Below are 27,178 nucleotides of genomic sequence, written 5' to 3' on the forward strand. Positions count from 1 at the left end.
CCTGGGTTTATAAGCGAGGAAATCGACTGTGCCGCACAAGCATGCTTTTGCGGAACAGTCGATAGCGCGCCGGACCTCAGGCTAGAAGGTCGAGGGTTCGAGACCTGCTCCTTGCTGTTTCATTACAATATTATAATGCATATCACAAAATACAGGACTTCCTACAGTATTACATTTTACAAATATACTTATTTGGTTATCATACTAAATATGAAAGTTACTAAAACATGTGTACATTGTAACCAGATTTGTAATCTAACGTAGCAGGCGTAAAACAAAGATTTGAAAGGATTTTCCATCATTTTAGTAAAATAGTACAAGTGGAACCATTGGATGGTACAACCCAAATCCCGCCTTAGTCCTTGATCGACGTATCACACAGCCAGTTGCCTATTCTGTCTGGACTCGCGAGATTTGTGCGGCCTTTTCTGCTGTGTCACAGCGCGATAATCTTTTTCAACGAGAACGGCCATCTTCTCTCCTCGGGCTTGAGAAGAGTTACATCAGATATGGCCGACTATTCGAACGTGGCTCCGCCGTCGGGAAATGGCGCCGGAATGAACGACGCTTTTAAAGACGCACTTCAGCGAGCTAGACAGGTAAGACAAATAATATAACATAGCACACAGGGCGTCGAAATTGATAGTCGACAATGGAACTAAATCTAACCCAAACCTCAAGCTCGGGATGTTTCCAATTTGCGGCCTTCAATGAAGGCTTCGAGTTGGCTGTCCAACAAAGGATTGTAACCTAACTAGCCAGCTAATCATCCAGGTATTGCTAGCTCATTTAGCGATATGGTTAAATTAATCGGTGAATTGAGGAAGTACAGTATGATTAATTTGATTGTGGTTTCAATAAGTAGCTAATAAAACGATAACCAAGATAGCGTCACATAGCTAACGTTAGTTACGTTAACCATATGTGGCCTTTTCGAAGCCACCATCGTGCAGAAATACTGTTGCATTGATTCTGTGGAATTAGTTAAGTCCATGATACACTGACAGTTTTTTAAAAAGGAAATATTGCTTAACAGTGGTTGCTGCAACTTTTACATTTGAAATGAGCAACTTAATTATGTTTATTATGTTGATCGGCGGTGCCACATAGTGGGCAATTTCTAGTGATCACAATCAGAGCACAGATATTGGTCATGTGATCAGTCTAACGTTACGTTACTCTAACACAATATTTTAGGAAACATGGCAATCGTTTTTGAGCTGAAGCGAGAGAAAGTCAACTCCAACGTCGAAGTGAAATGTTGGCCATTCACTACAATATTTTACCATGATACCTTAATATTTGTGTAAAATGTGTCATGCTTAACTAACGAAAATATCCACGGTGGTGTGCATGCTAATCGAATTCCATGCTTAGTCGATGGGACGAAGTCTAACTCGTTGGCTCTGTAGATTTTACTTTTCGTGTTTGTTTTGGATCGTTTTTTTGTATGCATAACTAGATGAATACCACTTAGCTAGCTTTGACTTGTGAAGTACAAAGTTAACTAAATATAGTTATCCTTATGTCTTCATTGACTTAACTGGCAGTAGGTTGAGTGGACGCCCAGGGCAGAGGCAACACCTCTTTGTTGCTTGTTCGTTAGCTAATCAATTCCAGTAGCCTACATGTGACAACCAGCTATAGGAGTTGAGTAAAAAGATGGGGAAATCGAGTTATAAGTTGATATATACAAAATATATTATTCATGTCCATGCTGCTCATTGCGCCAGTGTCTCATCATACTCCGTTGCCTGCAAAATGTCGTTAGAGATGTACATATAACTAGGAATAAAGTGATGGATAGTAAACAGCGGATCACATTTTACATCCATAAACTCCACGTTGTTAACAATTTGTTTACACTTTATTCCATCATTTTTATTGGCAAGCTAGCTAAAACATGGGTACCTTAACCAGTATTATGCAAACATTTAGGGGCACAGGAAGAAAGTAAATGAGAGCATCTTCAGGAGAGTACGGATTGAGTAACCGATCTCTTGAATGTTGTCGCCATAAATCTGACAGTGTACAATTTTCAATGTTATGCATCTCAAAAGGAAGCGTGTGATTTTACAATGTAGAAACCTACTATTCCAAAAGTGCTATCACAATTGTAGCTTTTATAATGTATTTACAGTGTTACATATTAGTTTCTATTGGACAACATGTGTTTCAAAAGTAGCAAGAATATACACTGCTCAAAAAAATAAAGGGAACACTTAAACAACACAATGTAACTCCAAGTCAATCACACTTCTGTGAAATCAAACTGTCCACTTAGGAAGCAACACTGATTGACAATAAATTTCACATGCTGTTGTGCAAATGGAATAGACAAAAGGTGGAAATTATAGGCAATTAGCAAGACACCCCCAAAAAAGGAGTGATTCTGCAGGTGGTGACCACAGACCACTTCTCAGTTCCTATGCTTCCTGGCTGATGTTTTGGTCACTTTTGAATGCTGGCGGTGTTCTCACTCTAGTGGTAGCATGAGACGGAGTCTACAACCCACACAAGTGGCTCAGGTAGTGCAGTTCATCCAGGATGGCACATCAATGCGAGCTGTGGCAAAAAGGTTTGCTGTGTCTGTCAGCGTAGTGTCCAGAGCATGGAGGCGCTACCAGGAGACAGGCCAGTACATCAGGAGACGTGGAGGAGGCCTGAGGAGGGCAACAACCCAGCAGCAGGACCGCTACCTCCGCCTTTGTGCAAGGAGGTGCACTGCCAGAGCCCTGCAAAATGACCTCCAGCAGGCCACAAATGTGCATGTGTCTGCTCAAACGGTCAGAAACAGACTCCATGAGGGTGGTATGAGGGCCCGACTTCCACAGGTGGGGGTTGTGCTTACAGCCCAGCACCGTGCAGGACGTTTGGCATTTGCCAGAGAACACCAAGATTGGCAAATTCGCCACTGGCGCCCTGTGCTCTTCACAGATGAAAGCAGGTTCACACTGAGCACATGAGCACATGTGACAGACGTGACAGAGTCTGGAGACGCCGTGGAGAACGTTCTGCTGCCTGCAACATCCTCCAGCATGACCGGTTTGGCGGTGGGTCAGTCATGGTGTGGGGTGGCATTTCTTTGTGGGGCCGCACAGCCCTCCATGTGCTCGCCAGAGGTAGCCTGACTGCCATTAGGTACTGAGATGAGATCCTCAGACCCCTTGTGAGACCATATGCTGACACATGCACATTTGTGGCCTGCTGGAGGTCATTTTGCAGGGCTCTGGCAGTCCACCTCCTTGCACAAAGGCGGAGGTAGCGGTCCTGCTGCTGGGTTGTTGCCCTCCTACGGCCTCCTCCACGTCTCCTGATGTACTGGCCTGTCTCCTGGTAGCGCCTCCATGCTCTGTACACTACGCTGACAGACACAGCAAACCTTTTTGCCACAGCTCGCATTGATGTGCCATCCTGGATGAACTGCACTACCTGAGCCACTTGTGTGGGTTGTAGACTCCGTCTCATGCTACCACTAGAGTGAGAGCACCGCCAGCATTCAAAAGTGACCAAAACATCAGCCAGGAAGCATAGGAACTGAGAAGTGGTCTGTGGTCACCACCTGCAGAATCACTCCTTTTTTGGGGGTGTCTTGCTAATTGCCTATAATTTCCACCTTTTGTCTATTCCATTTGCACAACAGCATGTAAAATTTATTGTCAATCAGTGTTGCTTCCTAAGTGGACAGTTTGATTTCATATAAGTGTGATTGACTTGGAGTTACATTGTGTTGTTTAAGTGTTCCCTTTATTTTTTTGAGCAGTGTATATAGGCCCAATACAGGCCAAATCTCAATCAATATTAAGTACATTTTTCTGGTGCTCCTAAATTTTACACGGCGCTTTTAACTTTTTGGACTACCAGTGCTACCAATATTTTATTTTACAGCCCTGGATGGGGGATATATGGGGTGGCAGGTGGCCTAGTTGTGTAAAGAGTGTTGGACCGGTAACCAAAATGTTGCTAGATCGAATCCCGAGTTGACATGGTAAAAATCTGTCGTTCTGCCCCTGAACAAGGCAGTTAACCCACTGTTCCTAGGTAGGCTGTCATTGTAAATAATAATTTGTTCATAACTGACTTGCCTAGTTAAATAAAATATATACACTGCTCAAAAAAATAAAGGGAACACTTAAACAACATAATGTAACTCCAAGTCAATCACACTTCTGTGAAATCAAACTGTCCACTTAGGAAGCAACACTGATTGACAATAAATTCCACATGCTGTTGTGCAAATGGAATAGACAAAAGGTGGAAATTATAGGCAATTAGCAAGACACCCCCAATAAAGGAGTGGTTCTGCAGGTGGTGACCACAGACCACTTCTCAGTTCCTATGCTTCCTGGCTGATGTTTTGGTCACTTTTGAATGCTGGCGGTGCTTTCACTCTAGTGGTAGCATGAGACGGAGTCTACAACCCACACAAGTGGCTCAGGTAGTGCAGCTCATCCAGGATGGCACATCAATGCGAGCTGTGGCAAGAAGGTTTGCTGTGTCTGTCAGCGTAGTGTCCAGAGCATCGAGGCGCCACCAGGAGACAGGCCAGTACATCAGGAGACGTGGAGGAGGCCGTAGGAGGGCCGCTACCTCCGCCTTTGTGCAAGGAGGCGCACTGCCAGAGCCCTGCAAAATGACCTCCAGCAGGCCACAAATGTGCAGAAATAGAGATAAAATTAATCACTTACCTTTGATGATCTTCATATGGTTTCAAATCAGTTATTTTATACTCACAGACATTTAACAGTTTGAGTTTTCTATCCAAATCTGCCAATTATATGCATAACCTAGCTTCTGGGCCTGAGTAGCAGGCAGTTTATTTTGGGCACGCTTTTCATCTGGAAGTGAAAATAGTACCCCCTACCCTAGTGAAGTTAACAAAAGACTCCACTATGCAAGTAACAATTGGTAACATTTCAATTCTGTTATACTCACAGACAATATTTTGACAGTTTTGGAAACTTTGGAGTGTTTTCTATCCTAATCTGTAAATTATATGCATATTCTAATATCTGAGCCTGAGATATTACCGTGGGAACGTTATTTTTCCAAATGTAAAAAATTCTGCCCCCTCGCTGAAAGAGGTTAACAACACACCCTAGCTAGATGTAAAGAATTGCTATAAAAAATATATACTATGTTTCATCTTTATTATTTTAGTTAGAACAATTCTGTTGAGGGGGTGGATTACACTTCTGTTTGCTCCCCCACTTGGAAGTTCATGCTCTCTGATTGGCTCAAAGTCAAGTTCTCAGCCACTGCTGAGCTTCCCGATTCTGCAAGTAGAAACAGAAGGTTCGTCGGTACTAGGGCTGATCCCATTTAGTCGACTGGTCGATAGGCTGTTGGTCGAAATAAGATTTAAGTCGAGCAGTAGTAACATAAAAAAAGAAAATGGTGTACAAGACACCTGTCTGATTGGCTCCTGTCTGAGTGGACTGATCCACTGTGAAGGCCCGGGGGGTGGCGCTGTCCACCAGTCTAAGACGTGCTGCTGAAATTGTATAGTTATATTATGTGCAACACAAATAAAAAATAAAAAAGTAGTGTTTTATTTACATGTGCTTTCTCCCACGTTGTATAGTGGTCGCTGTTCTGAAACACATCAGTGCGTTGTTCAATTGGTGCCTTTTCCCAAGACCATGTCGCTATGTGCATAATATATTATATATATATATATATATAAGAATATTGGTGTTGAGAACAATGTGGTGGAATTAGGAGACAACAAAACGGACTCGCCTTAAACGTCTAAGAAAATTGAGGAGAACGGAAACCCCGACTTAATTAGGTCTCTCTCCCTATAATAACTAATGTCATTATCATTAGTAGCCTTATAACCACCATTGAGCTGTAGGTTTCAGTCGATTATCTGACTTTCCCTTTACCTCCTGAGCAACCCGTAAACATTCCCCGATGTTTTTAAAGTGTATTTCAAGTCCTCTGCATCCATTTTGCTATCACGTGTGTTACGGTGTACATTTTGTTATAACCAATTTATTGGTGTGATTATTTCCTTATTGGTCACTTGCTTTTGATGTTGATGTTTTCAAGTAAGGAGAGCAAGGGTTGAGGGAATAGGGAATGTTTTTTAACTTCTAAACAAGTGAAGGATTTGTGTAACAACTTTTCAGTCATAAATGGCTGTTGCAGCTCCAGCAACACGGAACGCGAGATACAAATTGATCTGTGGTGGTAGCTGCATCAGGGAGGAGAGGAGGACAACGGGTGCTAGTCGCTGTTTTTTTGGTTTTAACAAGGTCGAGTCTGAGCCAGGCCCAGCACAATCAAATTGCTGTGGGACTCCCTCTAATAATTAGTCTTATTTCATCAGTGTGCTTAAAGCATCAGACAAGCTCGGTGAATATAGTTGATTTGATTAAAACACATAGGACGTCAATATAGGGGGAAATCTTTCAACCAATCGTTTCTTTTCTCCGACAGCTCTAGTCGGTACACAGCAGGGACATCTTTTGTTCTCGCAAATGAAGAAACGGCCTCCTGTGTGGCTGTTGGTAGAGCGTGGGGTTGTGGGTTCGATTCCCACTAAAATAACTATGTAAATAAGTACCTATCGGCAGTGAGATTCTCGGTGTGTCTGTACCATTAACCTATCTACATGCTAGTTAACATAACTCCATTGGAAAATAGCTAGCTACGGAAGTTGTAGTGTTCTCGTGGAGCCTAGCTTAGATTGAATGTTTTTGACTTTCAGATCGCCGCTAAGATTGGTGGTGACGGCGTACCCTCGGCACCCTCGGGTAACGAGTTTGGCTACGGAGGCCAGAAGCGGCCCCTAGAAGATGCCGGTGAGTACGGTAGACCCATTTCATACCTCCGTATCTTCATTGCTCCATCGTTTGCCTGTACTGTTATAGATTGGACTTGCCTATCTGGTACCCAAGCCTGGTCTCAGAGCTATTTTATTTACCCACTTCAGACAAGCATGCAATTACAGATGAGAAATCCATATGGAGTTGGCAAGAGAGCAGAAATAGACGTGTGTATGTTCTGTTTTTAATTTGTTTGCAATATGTTAATTGCCTTGACGTTTATGCTTTCCCAAATAGACATGCATTGAGAATCCAGTCTTATCACCTAGCTATGGTGTAGCTAGGGAACTGGATACAACACTACTGTCAGGTGTCAAAACAAAGCGTTGTTTATCCAATCTGTATAACGTAGATCGTAAACGGGCATCTGATATCAGTTTTTGCCTCTTGTATCACAGCTGAAATGTGTGTGTGGGGGGGGGGGGTCACCCATTTTCGGAAACAAAATGCTCGACTCTTAGGTCAACCAGGTCTCTTGGAAAAATAGATTTATCACACTAATCTGGATAAATAAAAGTTAAATAAAATAAAAAGCTTTTGGATTAAAAAATGGCATAGGCCTGCATTGTATGGAGAAACCCAGGTGTTGCCGGTGTAGTGTGTTGTGTATCACTGTTTCGTTCTGTCTATTCACTCTGTAGATGACTGTTGGACCAGTCTAAACAGTAGAACCCATCGGGAAGGGATGAACTCTCCTTTCTCAGGCATGGTCCCTTTTGATAAATAACCATTAGGCACTTAGGCCTTACCAGTTTTCAAACCACACATTTGTTGTATTATGATCTAGAATAGGCATTATGTATAGTGTGAAATGGCATGGGTGATCAATAGTATGAGATACGTATATAGCCTAGTTAGTGTGTGGTTTTTGGCATGTTTTAGAAATTTTATACCCTCACTTTTTTTGTTGTGGTTTTTATTGTTCAATGCTGTTTATAGACTTGGCATAAAATGCTTGACTTGGTTTAGTAATAGAATCACTTGTTCTGTATCATGTATAGTCAGATAATGCTCAGTTTGTTCAGTTCCGTGGTTTGATAGTTGCATTTAGCAGGGGAGATTGTATGTTATAATAAACCGCTAACCTTGTTACTATTTTATATACATTAGTTGGGCTGCCTTGTGTTTCTAGAAAATACTATGTCTGTGTGTGCGCCATGTTGCACAGGCATTAGATGTAATGTCAAATGGCCATTTTTCTCACTCGGAAGTAGGACGGTTGTAGCCCCAGTTCTGGGGACCCTCGGCAGTCCAGTAACCCCGTCTCCTCTTCTCCTTGCAGACCAACCAGAGACCAAGAAGGTGGCACCAAATGACCGTGAGTACCTGTAGCTTGCCTGCTGTTAAAGAAAATGTATAGGATAGGCCCTTGTGACTAGAAATAGCCACCGGTCCATATGGGTTTATGGTTGAGTCCCGAAAGGCACCCTGTTCCCTTTGCAGTGCACTACTTTTGACCAGGGTCTATGGCAGCGTTTCTTAATTAACCTCTTTGGGCTAGGTGGGAAGCTAGTGCCCCACCTCGACAACATCCGGTGAAATTGCAGAGCGCGAAATTCAAAATACAAAAATTGTAATATTAAACATTCATGAAAATACAAGTGTTTTACATCGTTTAAAAATGTAGCTTCTTGTTAATCCAACCGCTTTGTCAGATTTCAAAAGGGCTTTACAGCAAAAGCATACCATGCGATTATCTGAGGACAGGGCCCCGCATACACCAGCATTAAAAACATTTTCCAAACCAGCAGAGGCGTCACAAAAATCAGAAATATCGATAAAATAAATCACTTACCTTTGAAGATCTTCCTCTGTTTGCAATCCCAAGGGTCCCAGCTACACAACAAATGGTCGTTTTGTTCGATAAAGTCCTTTATATCCCAAAAAGGTCAGTTTAGTTGGCGCGTTTTCAGTAATCCACCAGTTCAACATGCAGACAAAGGAATCCCAAAAGTTACCAATAAACCTCGTCCAAGCAAAGTTTCTAATCAGTCCTCAGTTACCCTAATATGTAAATAAACGGTTACATTTAATTTGTAATGTAGTATGTTCAATACCGGAGATAAATAACGAAGTGCCTGCCCTCATCCACGTGCGCCACAAGACTACAGTCAAAATGGGAGCCACTTAAAAAGCTACAACTACTAACAATTTTTTTCAAAAAACATGCATGAAACCCTTTCAAGATAGACATCTAGTGGAAGACATAGGAACTGCAATCTGGGAGCTACTTATTTGAATATCCCATAGACTAGCATTGAACAAGCTCTGTGACCCCCCCCAAAAAAAAGTCTGGATGGATTCTCCTCGGGTTTTCGCCTGTCATATCAGTTCTGTTATACTCACAGACATAATTTTAACAGTTTTGGAAACTTTAGAGCTTTCTTTCCACATCTACCAATTTATATGCATATCCTAGCTTTTGGTCCTGAGTAACAGGCAGTTTACTTTGGGCACGCTTTTCATCCGGATGTGAAAATACTGCCCCCTATCCCAAAGAAGTTAATTAGTAGTCCTCTTGTATCTGAATGTCTTTGGTTTCCTCATTGCAGCGTTCTCAGCAGCGATGGGTATGGGAGGAATGGGAGGTGGTGGACCGAGATCGTCATCAGAGGAGTTCAAGGTTCCTGATGGGATGGTTGGATTCAGTAAGTGTACACAAACACACACACACCGTCCCTAAAGTAACGGTTCGGATTCAGGAAGTATACACACAACGTGCAGGTGGATTTTTGGGGGTTGATTGCCAAATCTTTTGTACCCCAGTTATTGGAAGAGGAGGAGAACAGATATCCCGCATGCAGCAAGAGTCTGGATGCAAAATCCAGATTGCCCCCGGTAAGATTTCCTGAAGTTATAACACAGTGATTTCCTCATACTGTTTGATGGAGAGTTCTGCATGCTATCTCTACTCTGAAACTTTTCTTCTCTCTGTATTGCAGACAGTGGAGGAATGCCCGATAGGTCAGTCACACTGACGGGATCCCCAGACTCAATACAGTACGTATACAGCTCCTGTCGTCCCTTCTCTCTGTCCTCTCTTAGCTTCATCCCCCCCTCCCCTGTTTTCTTACCCACGTTCTCTGGTGACACAAAAAGCCAGTACAACGTTACATTAGTTAGTAGATTAGAGCCATTGTCATAGCTGTGGGCCTTGTCAGGGACCACCTTGTCCCTGGTGTGTGCTTCCAGAGCTACCAAGAGGCTACGTATGTGTCTAATGAGTAGGTGCTTTTTCGTAGGCTAATAGTCCATGCCCTTAGCTAAAGGTAACTATGTTCCTGTCCCCAACCAGAGCTGCCAAGAGGCTGCTGACGGAGATCGTTGATAAGGGTCGTCCTACTCCAGCCTTTCACCACAACGATGCCGGCGGCCCCGGTATGTCTGTTCAGGAGATGCTGGTCCCTGCCTCCAAGGCTGGCCTGGTCATCGGGAAGGGAGGAGAGACTATCAAACAGCTGCAGGAGAGAGCCGGGGTCAAAATGGTGATGATCCAGGAAGGGCCTCAGAACACGGGAGCAGACAAACCTCTACGCATCTCTGGGGAACCTTTTAAAGTCCAGGTGAGTGGTGCAGAGAGGACTGGTGTTACCTACAGCTGGAATGTTCCCCATCTCTGGGGAACCTTTTAAAGTCCAGGTGAAATGGATTCTCACTCCCTGAAGTACATCTGAAATGTTGAAGTGAAATGAGTCACTCTGAACGAAATTGCGAAATACTCAGTTGCAAAGTTGCGTGCTTATTTGCCCACGATAATATTTGTTTGGTAATTTCCCTGACTCTTTCTCCTCCGCCTGTGTTTTACCTGTTTTGACTGTCTGGTCCTTCAGCAAGCAAAAGACATGGTGATGGAGCTGATCAGAGAACAGGGCTTCAGGGAGCAGAGAGGAGAGTACGGCTCCAGGATGGGAGGAGGAGGCGGAGGAGGAGGAGGAGGTGAGGGCCTGGATGTAAGTCTACAGTAACACTTTTATTACACTGTCATGGAATCACAAGGAATCCAGAGTTTGTTAATAATGGTAGACTTGGCGAGTTGACGATGTTAGACTTGGGTCTCTCAAGGGTGCGCATCACGCTGCTTTGTAGTATCTACACGATTAAAACGGCCCTGTTTAACACTCTTTAGTAGTTGTTGCGGAATTTGACCAGTTATTGTGTTTACTTCTAGTATTCAATGTCATCTGGCTGAGTCTACTGTTCAGTAAGGATGTTAGTTTGTACAGATGGAACTGCCATCTGAGTTGGGAAGAGACTCGTTGGACGGTATACAGATACCGTGCCTGTTGCCATCTCGGGATATACGTTATTACCGGCAGTGTGCACAAGGGGCACTTTTTTCTAATTTCTAATGTATAAAAAAAAAAACGCTTACCAGAATGCTAACAAATACTGTGTAATTCTCCTAGCGGATGCTAGGTAAATGCTAACAAATACTGTGTAATTCTCCTAGCGGATGCTAGGTAAATGCTAACAAATACTGTGTAATTCTCCTAGCGGATGCTAGGTAAATGCTAACAAATACTGTGTAATTCTCCTAGCGGATGCTAGGTAAATGCTAACAAATACTGTGTAATTCTCTTAGCGGATGCTAGGTAAATGCTAACAAATACTGTGTCGACATGTACTACTAGGACAGACAACCCAGCTCCGTTATGTGACTATCTCAAAGCGCAGGTTGCAGCAGGGATCTTAATCTAGGATTGACTGCTGCCATTACCAAGAAGCTTGATCTGCAAGCTAACATTAACACGTTAGCAAAACCCAGCTGGAGAGAATTTAGTTTGGCACATCTTAGATATATCTATCTTTATTTGCCAAACATTAGTAGTGAATTTCATATAACTAACTTTATCACCTCTTAAGTTGAGCTGCAGGAGTGACTCGGCTCACGAAGCTACAGGAGACTATGTAATGGCATGCTTTATGTTTAATGTGTGTCCTCCTTCAGGTTCCTATCCCCAGGTTTGAGTTGACTACTAACCTGGCCTGTGTCCTCCCTTCTCAGGTTCCTGTCCCCAGGTTTGCGGTAGGAATCGTGATCGGGAGAAACGGAGAGATGATCAAGAAGATCCAGAGCGACACAGGAGTCAGGATCCAGTTCAAACCAGGTGAGATGTCACTGATGGAAAGCATGGCTCAAATAGCACCCAATTCCTTATTTAGTGCACTACTTTGGACCAGAACCTACGGGGCCCATTTTGGGATGCAACTGGTCTGTTACCTGAATGCAGACTGTTAGTGATGACTTTGACCTGATTGTCCAGTGAGGAACTTGTCAGATATGGCTATAGTTACTTAGACCCGACCTCTCCCCGTGGCCACGCCACGGTTTGACCCGACCTCTCCCCGTGGCCACGCCACCGTTTGACCCGACCTCTCCCCGTGGCCACGCCACCGTTTGACCCGACCTCTCCCCAGTGCCACGCCACCGTTTGACCCGACCTCTCCCCATGGCCACGCCACCTGTTTCACTGCTGCTTTTATAAAAAATAGACATTGTCTCAATACGCTTCGTGGTTATTAAGTGGTTGACTAGATGGAAAGTAAACGGACACTGCAGCTTACCAGGATTGAACTGCCAACCCTTATCGGACAATTCAAACTGGTAAACTAAACTCCTTTAGGCGGGTTAGGCAACACAACTGAGCTAAGGGAAACACTGACATCAACCCTAACCAGTTCTCTCTCCTCTTCGCCTCCTCTCCAGATGACGGCAGTACCCCGGAGAGGATAGCCCAGATCGTGGGTCCTCCTGAACAGTCCCAGCATGCAGCAGAGATCATCTCTGACCTTCTGAGGAGTGTCCAGCAGGGGGGGCCGGGCGGTCCTAACGGAGGGGGCAGGGGGAGAGGCAGGGGGGGTAACGGGGGGGGTAACTGGAACATGGGTCCTCCTGGAGGATTGCAGGAGTTCACCTTCACCGTCCCTACCATGAAGACTGGACTCATCATCGGCAAAGGTAGGTGAACTTAGACTGGTTTCGTCCAAAATGGCACCCTATTCCCTATATAGTGCACTTCTTTTGACTGGAAGGCCCTCACACTGAAGTGATAATGCCCGAGAAGCCGGTGTTTGGGAGATATACTGTGCGGTTGGAAAGTATTCAGACTGTTACATTACAGCCTTATTCTAAAATGGATTGAATTGTTTTTCCCCTCATCAATCTACAAACAATATCCTATAATGACAAAGCAAAAAAACGTTGCCAATATATTAATGTGTATTAGTGTGTCAAATTTACTTAAATATTCAGACCCTTTACTCAGTACTTTGAAACGCCTTTGGCAGTGATTACAGCCTCGAGTTTTCTTGGGTTTGACGCTACAAGCTTGGCGCACCTGTATTTGGGCAGGACCACTTTGCTTTTTTCATCTTTCCCTCGATCCTGACTAGTCTCCAGGCCCCTGCCGCTGAAAAATATCCCCATCGCATGATGTACCCTTCATCAGATCTGTGCCTCGAGACAATCCTGTCTCGGAGCTTTACGGCCGATTACTTGGATTTTGCTCTGACATGCACTGTCAACTGTGGGACCTTTTATATAGACAGGTGTGTGCCTTTCCAAATCATGTCCAAACAATTGAATTTACCACAGGTGGAGTCCAATCAAGTAGAAACATTTCAAGGACGATCAATGTTAACAGGATGTATCGGAGCTCAATTTATAGTCTCATATCAAAGGGTCTGAATACCTATGTAAATAAGCGAGATTGTTTATCTACATTTGCAAAAATTTCTAAACCTGTTTTCGTTTTGTCAATACAGGGTATTGTGTGTAGATTGAGGACTTTTTTTTAATTTAACCTGTTTTAGAATAAGGCTGTAACGTAACAAAATGTGGAGAAAGTCAAGGTCTGAATACTTCCGAATGCAGTGTATTGGCACAGGTGTTGGTTTCAGTTTGGCAAACCGTGACAATATATCTTCCAAACACTGGCTTCGAGGGCATTATCACGATTATACAACTAGTTACCAACATATTCAAATAATGATTGACATTTTCATTAACCAGTCTAGGACTGGCGGAACCCAAATTCAATCAACAGATCTCATAATTCAATTTTCTCAAACATACAACTATTAGACACCATTTTAAAGATACAATTCTCGTTAATCCAACCACAGTGTCCGATTTAAAAAAAATTATATATATATATATAATTTAAAAAAAGAAGGAAAAAAAGCTTTTCGGCGAAAGCAGAACATATCATTATGTTAGGTCAGTAACTAGTCACAGAAAGCATACAGCGATTTTCCAACCAAAGAGAGGAGTCACAAAAAGCAGAAATATTGATAAAATGAATCACTAACCTTTGATGTTCTTCATCAGATGACACTCCCGGGACAACATGTTACACAATACATGTATGTTTTGTTTGATCAAGTTCATATTTATATCTAAAAACCTCAGTTTACATTTGGCTTTGCCTCCAAAACATCCCGTGAATTTGCACTGAGCCACATCAAATCACAGAAATACTCATAATAAACATTGATAAAAGATACAAGTGTTATTCACAGATTTAAAGATATACTTCTCCTTAATGCAACCGCTGTATCAGAACTTTGCGGAAACTGCAAACCATGCAATAATCTGAGTACGGCGCTCTGAGACCAACACAACCCCATAAGATATCCGCCATGTTGGAGTCAACATAAGTCACAAATACCATTATAAATATTCACTTACTTTTGATGAGCTTCATCAGAATGCACTCCCAGGAATCCCAGTTCCACAATAAATGTTTGATTTGTTCCATAAAGTCAATTTATGTCCAAATTCCTCGTTCGCACGTTCAGTACACAATCTAAACTCACGACACGCGGGCAGGTCCAGGCAAAAGTTCAGTCATATTACAGTCTGTAGAAACATGTCAAACGAAGTATAGAATCAATCTTTAGGATGTTTAACACAATTCTTCAATAATGTTCCAACCGGATAATTTCTTTGTCTTCAGAAAAGAAATGGAACAGAGCTCGCTCTCACGTGAACGAGCGTCACGAGCTCAAGGCATTCTGCCAGACCTCTTGACTCATTCCCCTCTCATTCGGCCCCACTTCACAGTAGAAGCATCAAACAAGGTTCTAAAGATGGTTGACATCTAGTAGAAGCCTTAGCAAGTGCAAAATGACCCCATAGACACCGTGTATTCGATAGGCCAAGAGTTGAAAACCTACAAACCCCAGATTTCCCACTTCCTGGTTGGATTTTTCTCAGGTTTTCGCCTGCCATATGAGTTATGTTATACTCAGACATCATTCAAACTGTTTTAGAAACTTCAGTGTTTTCTATCCAAATCTACTTATAATATGCATATATTAGCAACTGGGACTGAGTAGCAGGCAGTTTACTCTGTGCACGCTTTTCATCCAAATGTGAAAATGCTGCCACCTATCCATAACAAGTTAAAGAATCCTTAACTGGAATAGTGCCTAAAGCACGTCTAGAGGTTTTTGGAGCTGGCTGCTAAACAACTCCCAGTAGACTCACCGACATGCACCAGAGTCACTCAGATTGCTGATGACAGTGATCTGCCAGAAAAAATGGAGACTTAATTCCATAGACATCAAATATGCATTTTTGCAGGCAACAGAGCTGTCAAGGGACATTCACATCCGACCTCCGCCTGAATCTAAGAGCGAAGGAACACCATGGAAACTAAAGTGTGTGTGTGTATGGCCTGGTAGATGCATCGCTCTACTGGTACAACAAAGTCAAGGCAACAGCTACAGAGGTTTTCTCTCCTGCCACCCAAAGAACCAGTGGTGGGTTCGTTCCCTCATGGCGTTATCATATAACAATGTTAGTAATGTTAGGCAACCAAGCATTAGAATATGGTAGCCAGAATCTCGTCTGGTTCCATTTAGTATCCCTGGGTCATGTTCATTAGTGACCAAGAGGAAGAACCAAGCGCACCACATTCTCTTCTGGAAATTGACGTTTTCTGGTTTAGTCTGAACAGTCCTCCCTCCTCTGTCCCTCTGTAGGAGGAGAGACCATCAAGGGCATCAGCCAGCAGTCTGGGGCGCGTATCGAGCTCCAGAGAAACCCTCCGCCCAACTCCGACCCCAACATTAAAATGTTCACCGTCCGAGGATCACACCAACAGATAGACTACGCACGGCAGCTGGTCGAGGAGAAGATCGGGGTGAGTGGGTTTTCACTGTTCATTTGTCTGTAGTAGAAATCATACTCGTCTCAATCACTAGACAGTAGTGTAGAAGTTTAGTGGATCACTTTTTTTATAATTTTAACTAGAAAATCAAATGTTTTATCTGAATTACTGACTGGTCCGTAAGCACTGTGAGCCTGCTCTCATCTTTATCTTACTTCACAGTCTCAACTTTCTACAGCCATTGCATTTATCATGTCTTCTAATTCTGTAGCCCAGTACGCTGTTTGACACCCCTCCACTCCATGTCCCCCCCCCCCCCCCCCAGGGTCCAGTCAGTCCAATGGGTGGTCCCCAAGGTCCTCCAGGCCCCCACGGAGGTCCGTCTCCCCACGGCCCCCCCGGGCCTCCTGGGCACCCTGCTCAGATGGGTCCCTACAACCCCGGTCCCTACAACCAGGGACCACCAGGACCACAGTAAGACTGAGGCTTTTCACTGATATTTAAATAGCTTTCTCTCCCCCACCAATATTTACATCTGGGGGGTGGGCTGTTGGTTTTTAGTTTAGTCTAGGCATTTCATTTAGCAGAAAATGCGTACAACCATGTTTAAAAATGACTTCATGGGTGGCAATGGATATTTTACAAGCAAAGTAGGCTGAATGAGTGCGTTAAAGTTGCACTGCGCAGAAATCACTCTGACACTTCCTGGTTGCTGAAACTCTAGTAGTTTGCATAATTTCAGTTTGTCAAAATAAGTAAGTCTAGTGTAGAGAATCATTGTAGCATCTAAACCGCTGCAAAATATATTTTCCATAGCCAAAAATATTGTATTTTCAACTGTTTTGAAGCTGGTGTACAAATCCGAAAGTTAAAGACACAAAAACTAAACTTAAGTGGGAAGTATAGAACAGATCTAGCACTTCTTAAACTTCCTTTCAAGTAGAATGACAGATCTAGATCTCATATTTCTATGTGAATTTGGTCGGGTCCCCCAAAAAGTCACATTGCCACTTTATAAATATATTTACATTTAAGTCATTTAGCAGACGCTCTTATCCAGAGCGACTTACAAATTGGAAAGTTCATACATATTCATCCTGGTCCCCCCGTGGGGAATGAACCCACAACCCTGGCGTTGCAAGCGCCATGCTCTACCAACTGAGCCACACGGGACCATATTTAGCTTTATGAAATACAATTAAATGGGAGAACCTCAGATTTGATACAGAAGCTTTTCATTTATCACACGTATTATAGTTTGTTGTTACTAGCCAGCGTTTTTGATGGTTTGTCTCCTCAGTGGTCCTCCCGCTCCCTACCAGCCTCAGGGTTGGGGCAACGGCTTCCCCCACTGGCAGCAGGGACAGCCGGATCCTGGTAAGTTAACACCATCCGATGTGATAATCTATCGAGAAATGGACACATTCACCTGGTTAAATAGATTGAACTACAATGCCCTTTTAAAAAAAAATTGTAGTTGAGACAATCTGTGAGTTTATTGGCTCCGTTCTGCAAGGCCCTAAGCTAAGACATGTTTATCCTGTGTAGGTATATCAACAGGGAAGACGTATCTAATGTGTGTATTGGTTTGTAGGTAAAGCTGCAGCTGATGCCAACGCAGCGGCCTGGGCAGCGTATTACTCCCAGTACCAGCAGCAACCCCAGGCCCCCATGACACCCACCGGCGGTGCCCCTGGCACCACACAGGCCAACGGGCAAGGTAACCTGGGGCCCCCCCCCCCCCCCCCCTCTATCACAGCCTCTGGTTCTCTGCTAGGATGTATTCACTATGAACCAAACAGAAGCAATTGGAACGAAACAGGCAGGAACATACCTCAATTTGTCCAATAGAAACATGATTTCCTGTTGCCAAACCGTTAGTGGTCACTAATGAATACATCCCAGGTAACCTCTGCGTGGTCTGTAGACACCTAGACTAAGACCGGGATTCATTCAAAGTGCGTTCAAACGCTGCTGCGCTGAACTACAGACAAGGCACCTTTTTTCCCCTAAAGAGAATTTCCCAGACTTTTGCAGAGAATGCATTTATGGTTGAATTTTTTTTTGTTGGTGTCTGCATAAGTGTCAATTACCTTTTTTTGTTCGCTCAATGTACTACAGCTTGAATCCCGGCCTAACAGTCTTGCCTGTGTCGTGTAGTAAGAGCTTAAACATGGCGTCGCCTTTTTTTTAAAACCTCAATGGACAGAGTAGCTTTTATTTTCCACATCTCTGGTGTCAGAGCAGAGCGCCCATAGCGGGATGGAGGACTAACTATGGTCAGTCTCAGAATGCTTCTCAATACTATATTGTACCATTTTTAACAGGTGACCCCAAGGGACCTGGGCATACTGGGCAGGCCGATTACTCCAAGGCCTGGGAGGAATATTACAAGAAAATGGGTATAAACATAAATGTGTTTTGCCAAGCTTCAGTTCTGAGTCTTTTTTTTGTTTGTTTGTTAGAACTAATTGAGGATCAGTGGAAACGGCTATGTGGCTCTGAAATGGCAACAACAATAAAATAAATAAAAGCTTTTTTGGGGGGGGGGGGGGGGGGGTGTGATTGCGATGTCTTGAGATGTGGTTCACTGGCTGCTGTGACCATTTGTGTTTGCGGTAAACCGGTTGGTTGGTTTTCAAGCCCATGCTGTTTAGACTGGTTTTGGTCTTTTTGTAATCCAGCCACAGAGACGGCCCCTTGTTTAAAAAGACCAGCTTATTTCCTGTGCACCTACGTACTGTTGTCTCGTCTACCAATTAATTACCTGCTCATGTGCTACTACAACTACCGCTGTGACTAGATGGCGCAGCAACATAGTTTATGTTGACTCTGAGTGGAAGGTTTTTCCTGTTGGGACTAAAAGCTGTCTTTTATCATTTCCAGGGCAGCAAAGTCAGCAACCACAGGACTACACCAAGGCTTGGGAGGAGTACTACAAGAAACAAGGTGAGACCGCTTTCAACTCAAACTGTCAACGTTTAAACTTGTGCTTGTAGCAAGGCACAGATGTTGTGGGCAGCTGTGTCCCTTCTCAGCTCTCTCTCTAGTAGAGGGTCTGTCACCACAGCTGCCCCAGAGCAAAGCAGAGGGTTTCTGTCCCGCCACCCGAAGAACCAGTGGTGGGTTCGTTCCCCTTCTCACAGTCGTATCAATGTAGTTTCTAAAACCTTTCCTTGGTCCAGTTTGGTAGCACTGACTTGACTAGTCTTATTACCTGCTGGCAGATCTCCAAATCAATGTTTATTGGTGTAGTACACCGATTTGCAGGTGTCTTGAAAAGCTTGTTCCTAGCTCCAACGGAGCAATAATAATAGCTAGAAATAAAACCCTTTATCCAGAAGAAACATTCATAAATATCAGAAGGAGCCAGGTCGGCCCCGTACGCCCCGCGGTCCTTCAACTAAGGATGTGACAACTAACATTTTTATTAATGTTTAAACAGCCATTTGTAAAAAAATATATATATATTTTTTTACTTATAAAAAAAAGAAAAGAAAAAAAATGATTAAATATAATAAAAAATATAAAAAATGCCATTGATTCATTATCAAGAAATCCTCTAATGAATTCACAATGCACATATGGTCCTGCTTATGACAGCTAGGGGGCGATGTAGTTCAATCTACCGCAGTCCTGGCTACTGTTTTAGGTTCTCTGCTGTGTGCCTCTACTCCATGTGGTCAGTACACGTGTCTTCATGTCCCACTTCTCATCAATGTGATGGCTGGTAGCAGTGCCGTATGACAGCGTGTTCCTTGACGTCCAACCTGTTAACACCACATATGGTGTGGGCAGTAGCGTGCCGTGGGCCTGGCGCCTGGGCCTTCAGTGAGGTCCTACACAGTCCCACCCAGAGAAGGCCTTGCTGGCCCTGACGGCCCACCACTGGGTGTGGGAAACCTCACGCTTTGTACTTGCAGAGGAATCATTTCTCCATGTCAGACCGCCATGGCTTTTCAACGTGGGGTCTTTTTTAGTGTGGTTCTAGATATGCCTTTAGGGTATTGAAGCAGACACCTTCTACCATTTGACAACGGCCGCATATCAACGGCAATAATTTCTGTATCGGCGCTGTGATTTTATTACACGTTAATGTGAAGAGCCCGTCTGTCTGGTGACCTGTGCTGCTGCTCACTCCCGTTCAGATTAAGCATTGCACCTGTACTGGTTCTGGAGAGGAAGTCCTCCTTGTAAACTTTGCATTTCACCATCTGTGTTTCCCCTACATTATTTTAGCAGTGGTGGGCCACCATTCAAATATGATTATTACATGTTTTTTTTAAATAATTTTCGGGATGGTGAAACATTTTCAGTATAAACTTATTTTTGATTTGAATAAGATCTCAAAGGTGAAGTAACTATTACCAAAATATAAACCGGTCAGGGAGATTCTAAAATTGCAGTCGTGATGTGGTGCCCCATTTGATTTAAGTTAGCTTGTTTATTCACTCAGTATAAGAACACGGTACAAGTCCCATGACAAAATGTGTAGAATTGAAGGAAATTAGGTTTAAAACGTAAAAATATCTCTGTGGCCAAAAGGGTCTCCAGATTTGTATTTTTCTAAAAGATAACAATCACAATATAGTTTAAATGTTCACACCCCATGTTTCAATTCATCGTTATTCATCCCACTTGTCTGGTGGGGTTCCTTGCTGTTGTCGTCATTCTTTAAGTTTATTCACTACACTGGTGTTAATGCCAAGCCTTGTTTGTGTGAGTCAAATGTGGTCTCATCCATGTTTCTAACCGTGTCCCTCCCTCCCCAGGTCAAGCGGCCCCTCAGGCGGGAGCAGCACCAGGTGGTCAACCGGGTGGTCAGCCAGCCGGTCAACCGGACTATAGTGCTGCCTGGGCGGAGTACTACCGCCAGCAGGCTGCTTACTACGGACAGGGCAGCCCACAGGCTATGGGGGCACAGCCACAAGCACCTCAGGTACACCCCCAGTAAGACTTCTACCGTCCCCCTGTACCGTCCTACCCTGGTTCCCGCTGTCTCCTCCTCGCACCACTCTAGTTCGACTTCTCCACTATCTATTTCTGTTTTCTGTATCGTCCGTCCGTCTTTTTTTTTTTTTTCAACGCTGTGACTGTAGCCCTCATTTCAACTACCCTTGCTGTGTTTTTATAAAGCCCTGTCTTTAGCTCGTCTGTGTCGCTAACCCCGTTCCTTCCTCAAGGTGTTCTAGGGGATCAGAGGAGTCGGAGTGGCCGCGAGAAGAAACTAACGCTAGTTACTCTTCCCTTTAAAAAAAAAAACAGGGTTAATATGATGTATGGAGACGCTGCGTCCGTGGGTTCTGCTGTTAACATGGCCTGTGTTTTTATGTATTTCTTCTGCACAGGGCCAGTAATGTGAAGTGGACATAAAGTAAATGCGACATTGTGGAAACAAAACCCTTTGTTAAATGTGTTGGATGGTGCAGATGCCTTGAAGATCTTAATTTCCCCTTTGGTTGGTTGGTTTTCAAGTGTTTCACAATAATGTGATGGCAGCAGTCTACCTGGAGACACAAACCCTTCATCCTTTGCTATCTTTTTGGGTTTTCTACTTTTTTTTTTTTCTTCTCCTTGTTAAATGAACGGTTTTGGGTTTTTTAGTGAGGTAATTATATGTTCATTCCAGCCCCATGTATCTTCATGCTATGTGGTTCAAGAGCTCCTGTTATTTAGCTAGTTTACCATGGATAATCATCTCCGTTTTTAAATAATATGCCTGTTGTGTTTTGCAATAAAACAAAGTGAAACCTCCTGTGTTGGTAAGTTGGGTTGGTAATAGCTAAGTTGGGTTGGTAATAATTACAATATGAACTCGACTTCAAATCGTGTATACCTTTTTTTTGTTTTGTTTTACAATGTTCAGTTTCTCTCCAACTCTACACAGCTCCTGGTAACTTAGTACAATGTTTTTAGATGTGTGTTCGTCGCTCTGCCTTGTTGACTGGGGGGGGGGGGGGGGTGTCCAGTTTCGGTGTTCCCCAAGGTTCTATTTTAGGACCACTATTGAATAGAATAATTTACCTGTCTTTACTCTTGGTTATATTAGTCTGTTTTTCCCCCTTACCTCTCCGCCTGTATTGTAGGACTAGACAGATGTTTCTTATACCATAATGTAGTATTAGTGGCATAATGTTATGATACATCTGGGACTCATGCATTACCTACAGTGTTCGGTTGTTGTGGCGTCTCTGTCAAACAACCGATCGAATCTTGTCTGTTGCGCTGACTGGCTGGCTGAGAATCAAATGGTACCCTATTTCCTGTTTAGTGCACACGGCTCCCCTTAAGCGCTTGTCAAAAGTAGTGCACTATATAGGGAATAGGGTCATTGGCGACATCCTGAAGCAGACTTTGTTGAGGAAACTTTTAGTGTGCTGCCTTGTTTTAATCAGAGTAACTTCCTCCTTCACAGCCACGCTTAGACAAGCGGTAAGCAAAGCAAGTGTATATATGAAAGAAAACATTTTTAATCCAAAAATGTTCCTCAGAAAATGTGACTCTCACTGCAGAAATGTTGCTTTAGTTTATTATTCGTATTTTTTTTTTTTTTGCTGCTCCCTCTGTCTCTTCCAGGACAGGGAAACTGACGTGTTCTGTTCTGCTGTATTGCATTGCATTCAAACGTTTGTTTCTCCCCCCCCTAAAATGTATACATTTTCTGGCCTTTTGATACTATAAAAAAACGTGAAATGCAAAAGTCGTATTTTTATTTTTGCTCTGCCCATGCATTGTTCTGTTAGTTTACCCAACGGAAGAACATAGGTTTTCTGTAGGGCCGAGGGGTGGTCTGAGCTGGTCTGAGCGGTACCATCAGCCAACAGGGTTGACCTCTGACCTCCTACTCTGTAAGTACAATACTGTGACTATATAATAACAAACCCAGTTTGGCTGTCAATGTATTTCTTTGACTGATGATTACAAAACTTTATTGTTTCTGTCAAATTGCATATTTTTTCCTTAAACAAATACTGGGTAAGTATCAAAAGTTATGATAAAGTACAGTATCTTGGTATTGTCATTTAGAAATTATATTCTTGTTTTTTTTTTGACCGTTTGGACATAGATTACATTGAATATTGCATTGTAGATCTAGCTAGGCTCTGTTTTTTTTTTAGGTCGGAACGTGTTCTGTTATAATACCAGTCGGACTGTTCTGTTAGAACTCTGATCTGAAGGATCTGTTCCTTGCAAAATACAATTCTTTGCGCAGTGGTTCATTTAGGAATGTTAGAAATCGTTAAAAAAAAGTGCTTGATTTTTAGATAACAATAGTTTTTTCCCCTCCCCTGAAGTGCCATTGCTTAGCCAGAATAGAGATGTAAACTATGACTTTATTTCATCAATATTTGAAAAAGAAATGCCATTTCATAGTCTCAAGAATTTAGTTACTACTAGAGATGCATATTTTTCACTGCAGTAATGGTGTGATTCAGTCTGAAATGTTCTAGTTCCCCCCCCCCCCCCCCCCCCCCCCCTCATAGTAGCATTTTGAAGTTGTTTCTATGCTGTGTATTGATGTCTCTTATCAGCATGTCGGGTTGTCATTCAGTAGAATGTTCTACAAGTGCTTCTGATTTCTAAGTGATGCAGTTATTCTATTGCTATTGAGTACTGTTGTTTTCCGAAACAAAACCTAAGGCTGTTTTGAACTGAAATGAGTGGCAAACGGTGCAGATATCATATGTGTGAGATCTTTGCAGTATCACTGTCATCCCAGACCTTGACCCTTTACGTTCTGCTGCGGTCACACAGGTAAGCGACCCTAAGGATAACAGCTGTGTTCTGACCTATGATATATATATATATATATATATACCCAGATTGGGGATCCATTTATACTCACCTGAATTTGCCTGATTATATTTCTGCTTACCCTGTGCTGTGTAGTAACACTAGCTGTGCTCCTGATGTTAATGAGCCATGTCCAGGTAGGATTCGTAGTGATATCAACAGCTGTTTTGTTCATAGAGTATATTGACGATAGTGCTGTGATTTCGATGGTGATGAATGATTTGCATGGTTCAACATGAGTTGTGATGGTTTGTTTTAGGAGCAGCAACGTTTCTCCCTCTTAGGCCAATTGCAATGTGGTTTGATGGCTTTTCCCACCAGACTTAATCGTAGTAAAAATGTTGCCCCCCCCCCAAAAAAAGCGTTCTTTCTACATGCTGTTTTTTTTTAAAGTTCTCATTTTCTGAGGTCATTTTGTTGTTGTTGATATACACTACCATGAGGCATATTATAATGCATAACTTGGTAAGTCTCTGCAGTGTGATCTGTGATGCATAGAACTCGAGCCCTGTACTTTCACATTACTATAATATAAATAGTCAACTCGGTCTGTCATAAAGCCAGCCCTATGTGCATATATATATATATTTGCGTATTAGTAAAGTCTACAAACGTTGATGAAAGTACACCTGCATATGATGCTCATGCTGTTCAACTGACTCATTGGTGATGACTGAAAGCTGTGAACTTGAATATACATTCTATTATATTATATTGCCGCTGCCACAATGCTGCAGTGCTGTAATGGTGTTCTCATAAAACCCTGCTGCCTGCCTCCCTCCACCTCTCACTCAGATGCTGTTGGAAGCCAGAGAAGGTTCTAGAAGCCAGCGTAGGTTCTAGATTCAGGAACAGGAACCTGTAAGTTTGTCCCTCCCGTAAAGGAGACTACTCTGAGAGGCATCCTTTGAGGCTGATGATCAAGGTGTAGGTGACCATTCGAGAGCGAACTCCAGATAAGGTAAACAAACAAAGCAAAGCAATGAAATACAGAATTGTGTGATTTGCTCAAGTTTACCATGCTGTTTGCTAGTTAGGGCTGTATTTTTAGTCCAGGTTTCCCTCGTCTCGTTATTTAAAAAAAAAAAAGTTAACATGTCGTAGAATTATTGCAAATTGTCTAACTGAACTGATGTCTACTGTTTCTCCACATGTTTTCATGATGATTCTATTGAATGCCTTCCTTTGTGTCCCAAATAGAACCCTATTCCATATAGTGCCCTGTATGCTCTGGTCAAAAGTAGTGTACTAGAAAGGCCATAGGGTTCCATTTGGGATGCAAGCCACTGTCATAACTAGGCATTTTGTTGCATAGTTGAATCCACCAATGCGTGTGCCATCAGGATTCTAAAGTACCTCCATTTTTTTGGTTGCATATGCTCCTAGATATTTTGTTGTGGGACCTGACAGGTTTTTATTTTGGGTGCACCAGAGTGACCAGGGAAATAATCACCCAGCTAATAGTTATACTTTTTTTATTTAACCTATATTTAACTAGGCAAGTCAGTTAAGAACAAAATAAATCTTAAATACAATGTCGGCCGGCGCTGGGCCAATTGTGCGCCGCCCTATGAGACTCCCAATCACGGGCAGGTTGTGATACAGCCTGGAATCGAACCAGGGTCTGTAGTGACATCTCCAGCGCCGAGATGCAGTGCCTTAAGCCGCTGCGTCCCTCGGGAGCCCTAAACTGGCCAGTTGATTCAGAGTGCCCTGGAGGAGAAAGCGAGTGCAGATTCATTCCATCTAAAGCATACGTGTAAAGAATAAATCAGTGATTTCTATTATTTGCACATTTCTGGCGCCCTAACGGCATGGCTGTCCGGCTTACTTTGTGTAGCCAGGTAGTGATGCCCAAATAGTAATTTCTAAAGGCTTTCCCAATAACTTTACAAATTAAATGTTAACTGCAACGTAGGATTAACTGGCATCGTGATATGTCAGGGTCTTTTGTTTTGTGGACTTTGCTATTGCATACAGTGCAGAAACACCACCAGCCAAAAATCCTTTTCAGGTGCACAATTGGAATTAAAGTGAGACTTTACATATATATTTTCTTCCCCAGACCTCTTAAGTGGGCTCCTAATCTAGTGTAAGCATTGCTGTGGACTATCCTATTTATTTTTGTGATTGAGTGAACCTTATAAAATAAAGGGGGGGATCCCACACCTTGAAAAACTAAACCAAGCGGTAAAGATTTTGGTGTCATGGCAAATGTATTGGCCGGTAAAAATAAAAACATATAGGTGTCAGTGACTGGTAGATTTTTTTTTTTGTGGCAAATCTTCATTTTTTTTTTAGGCCCTGTTCATAAACCGAGTCGTGGGTCGTTCCAAAGCTGCTCTCTGGCAAATCTTTTTTTTTTTTTCTCAACATTTTTGTTCAGTCATGTTACCTCAACCTAGCTTGCTAACAACCTGGTTACTTGACCAGTATATCAAACATCTGGGGGCACAGAGGGAGAGGAAGGGATAGCTTCTTCAGGACACCATCGAATGAGTGACTTGCATGTCTCGTGCAAACTTGATGCTCTTTAGAGAGACAGCGTAGAATTTAATAATCTCAATAGGTAGTGCTTTGACACAATGTAGAAACCTACTATTCCATAAATGACTAATTTCAATGGGAGGTTTTTCAATCAACATTTATCTTTCTACGGGATTTAATATTAGTTTTCCAGAGCTCAACATGTGCTTCAAAAGTAGCTAGAATTAATTTAAAGCCCATTATGCGACCTCAAATAAAAATTTGAATATTCTGGTGCTCCTATATCATTTTAAATTAGGGGCACTAGTGCTACCACTGTTAATTTAGACCACAGCTAGAGATAGTTAGATGAGAAGTAACCAGGAACTGCTGCTATTGTGTTTTTCAACCATTATGGCAGGAAATTGTAGTTGGCTATTCTAGTTTCAACTTCGTTCATTAGAACTCGCATACCTCTGCTAGTGATTTGCTATTTTTGCAGTTTTTTTTTCCTTCATCAATTAGTGTAATCTGTGTGTTAGATGCTCCATCTCTGAGCAAAGTGTTTCAAGGAGTTTGGGCTGTAGTCTAGAAGACTAAATCAGAAGGGATAAATATGGAGCATGCCTTAGAGGTAAACACATTTAAACATGTTTCTTGTGATGCCTTTAATATTCTCAAATGTATCTTTTTTTCTTTGTTGTTTCCTGTCTTTATGAAATGACTGTTCTGCGTCTTTGTTGCCCTGTCCAGTAATAAAGTTGTAACATTTAGCCATCGTGTCCCTTGCTTGGAAGTTACTGATACTAAACATTTATAGTCCTGGTTTGTCTGGGAACAATTCCCAAATGAACACACCTGTGTGCATTTGACCACTTTGACAATAATTGTTTAAGCTGCATAAAGCTCTCTGTACAGGGTGGGACCTGCTTTTCTTGGTGCTGCACACATGGGGGGGGGGGGGTTCAC

At 42.8% G+C, this 27,178-nt stretch overlaps 1 protein-coding gene across 1 annotated transcript; it reads left to right on the plus strand.

Annotated features, from left to right (window-relative positions):
• The first annotated feature begins 496 nt into the window (after positions 1–496).
• Positions 497–26,982, plus strand: fubp1 (far upstream element (FUSE) binding protein 1). The gene is made up of 18 exons (XM_055866016.1): positions 497–599; positions 6,716–6,809; positions 8,116–8,151; positions 9,386–9,481; positions 9,600–9,671; positions 9,776–9,833; positions 10,129–10,396; positions 10,664–10,783; positions 11,839–11,941; positions 12,541–12,792; positions 15,822–15,982; positions 16,275–16,423; positions 17,250–17,326; positions 17,544–17,669; positions 18,277–18,351; positions 18,836–18,898; positions 20,722–20,888; positions 21,298–26,982. The coding sequence occupies exons 1-18, from the start codon at positions 510–512 to the stop codon at positions 21,304–21,306; spliced, it is 2,016 nt and encodes a 671-aa protein (XP_055721991.1). The 5' UTR covers positions 497–509; the 3' UTR covers positions 21,307–26,982.
• The last annotated feature ends 196 nt before the right edge of the window (positions 26,983–27,178 follow it).

The sequence above is a fragment of the Salvelinus fontinalis genome, chromosome 17 (genome assembly GCF_029448725.1).
Source record: "Salvelinus fontinalis isolate EN_2023a chromosome 17, ASM2944872v1, whole genome shotgun sequence".
In the NCBI taxonomy this organism is placed as follows: Eukaryota; Metazoa; Chordata; class Actinopteri; order Salmoniformes; family Salmonidae; genus Salvelinus; species Salvelinus fontinalis.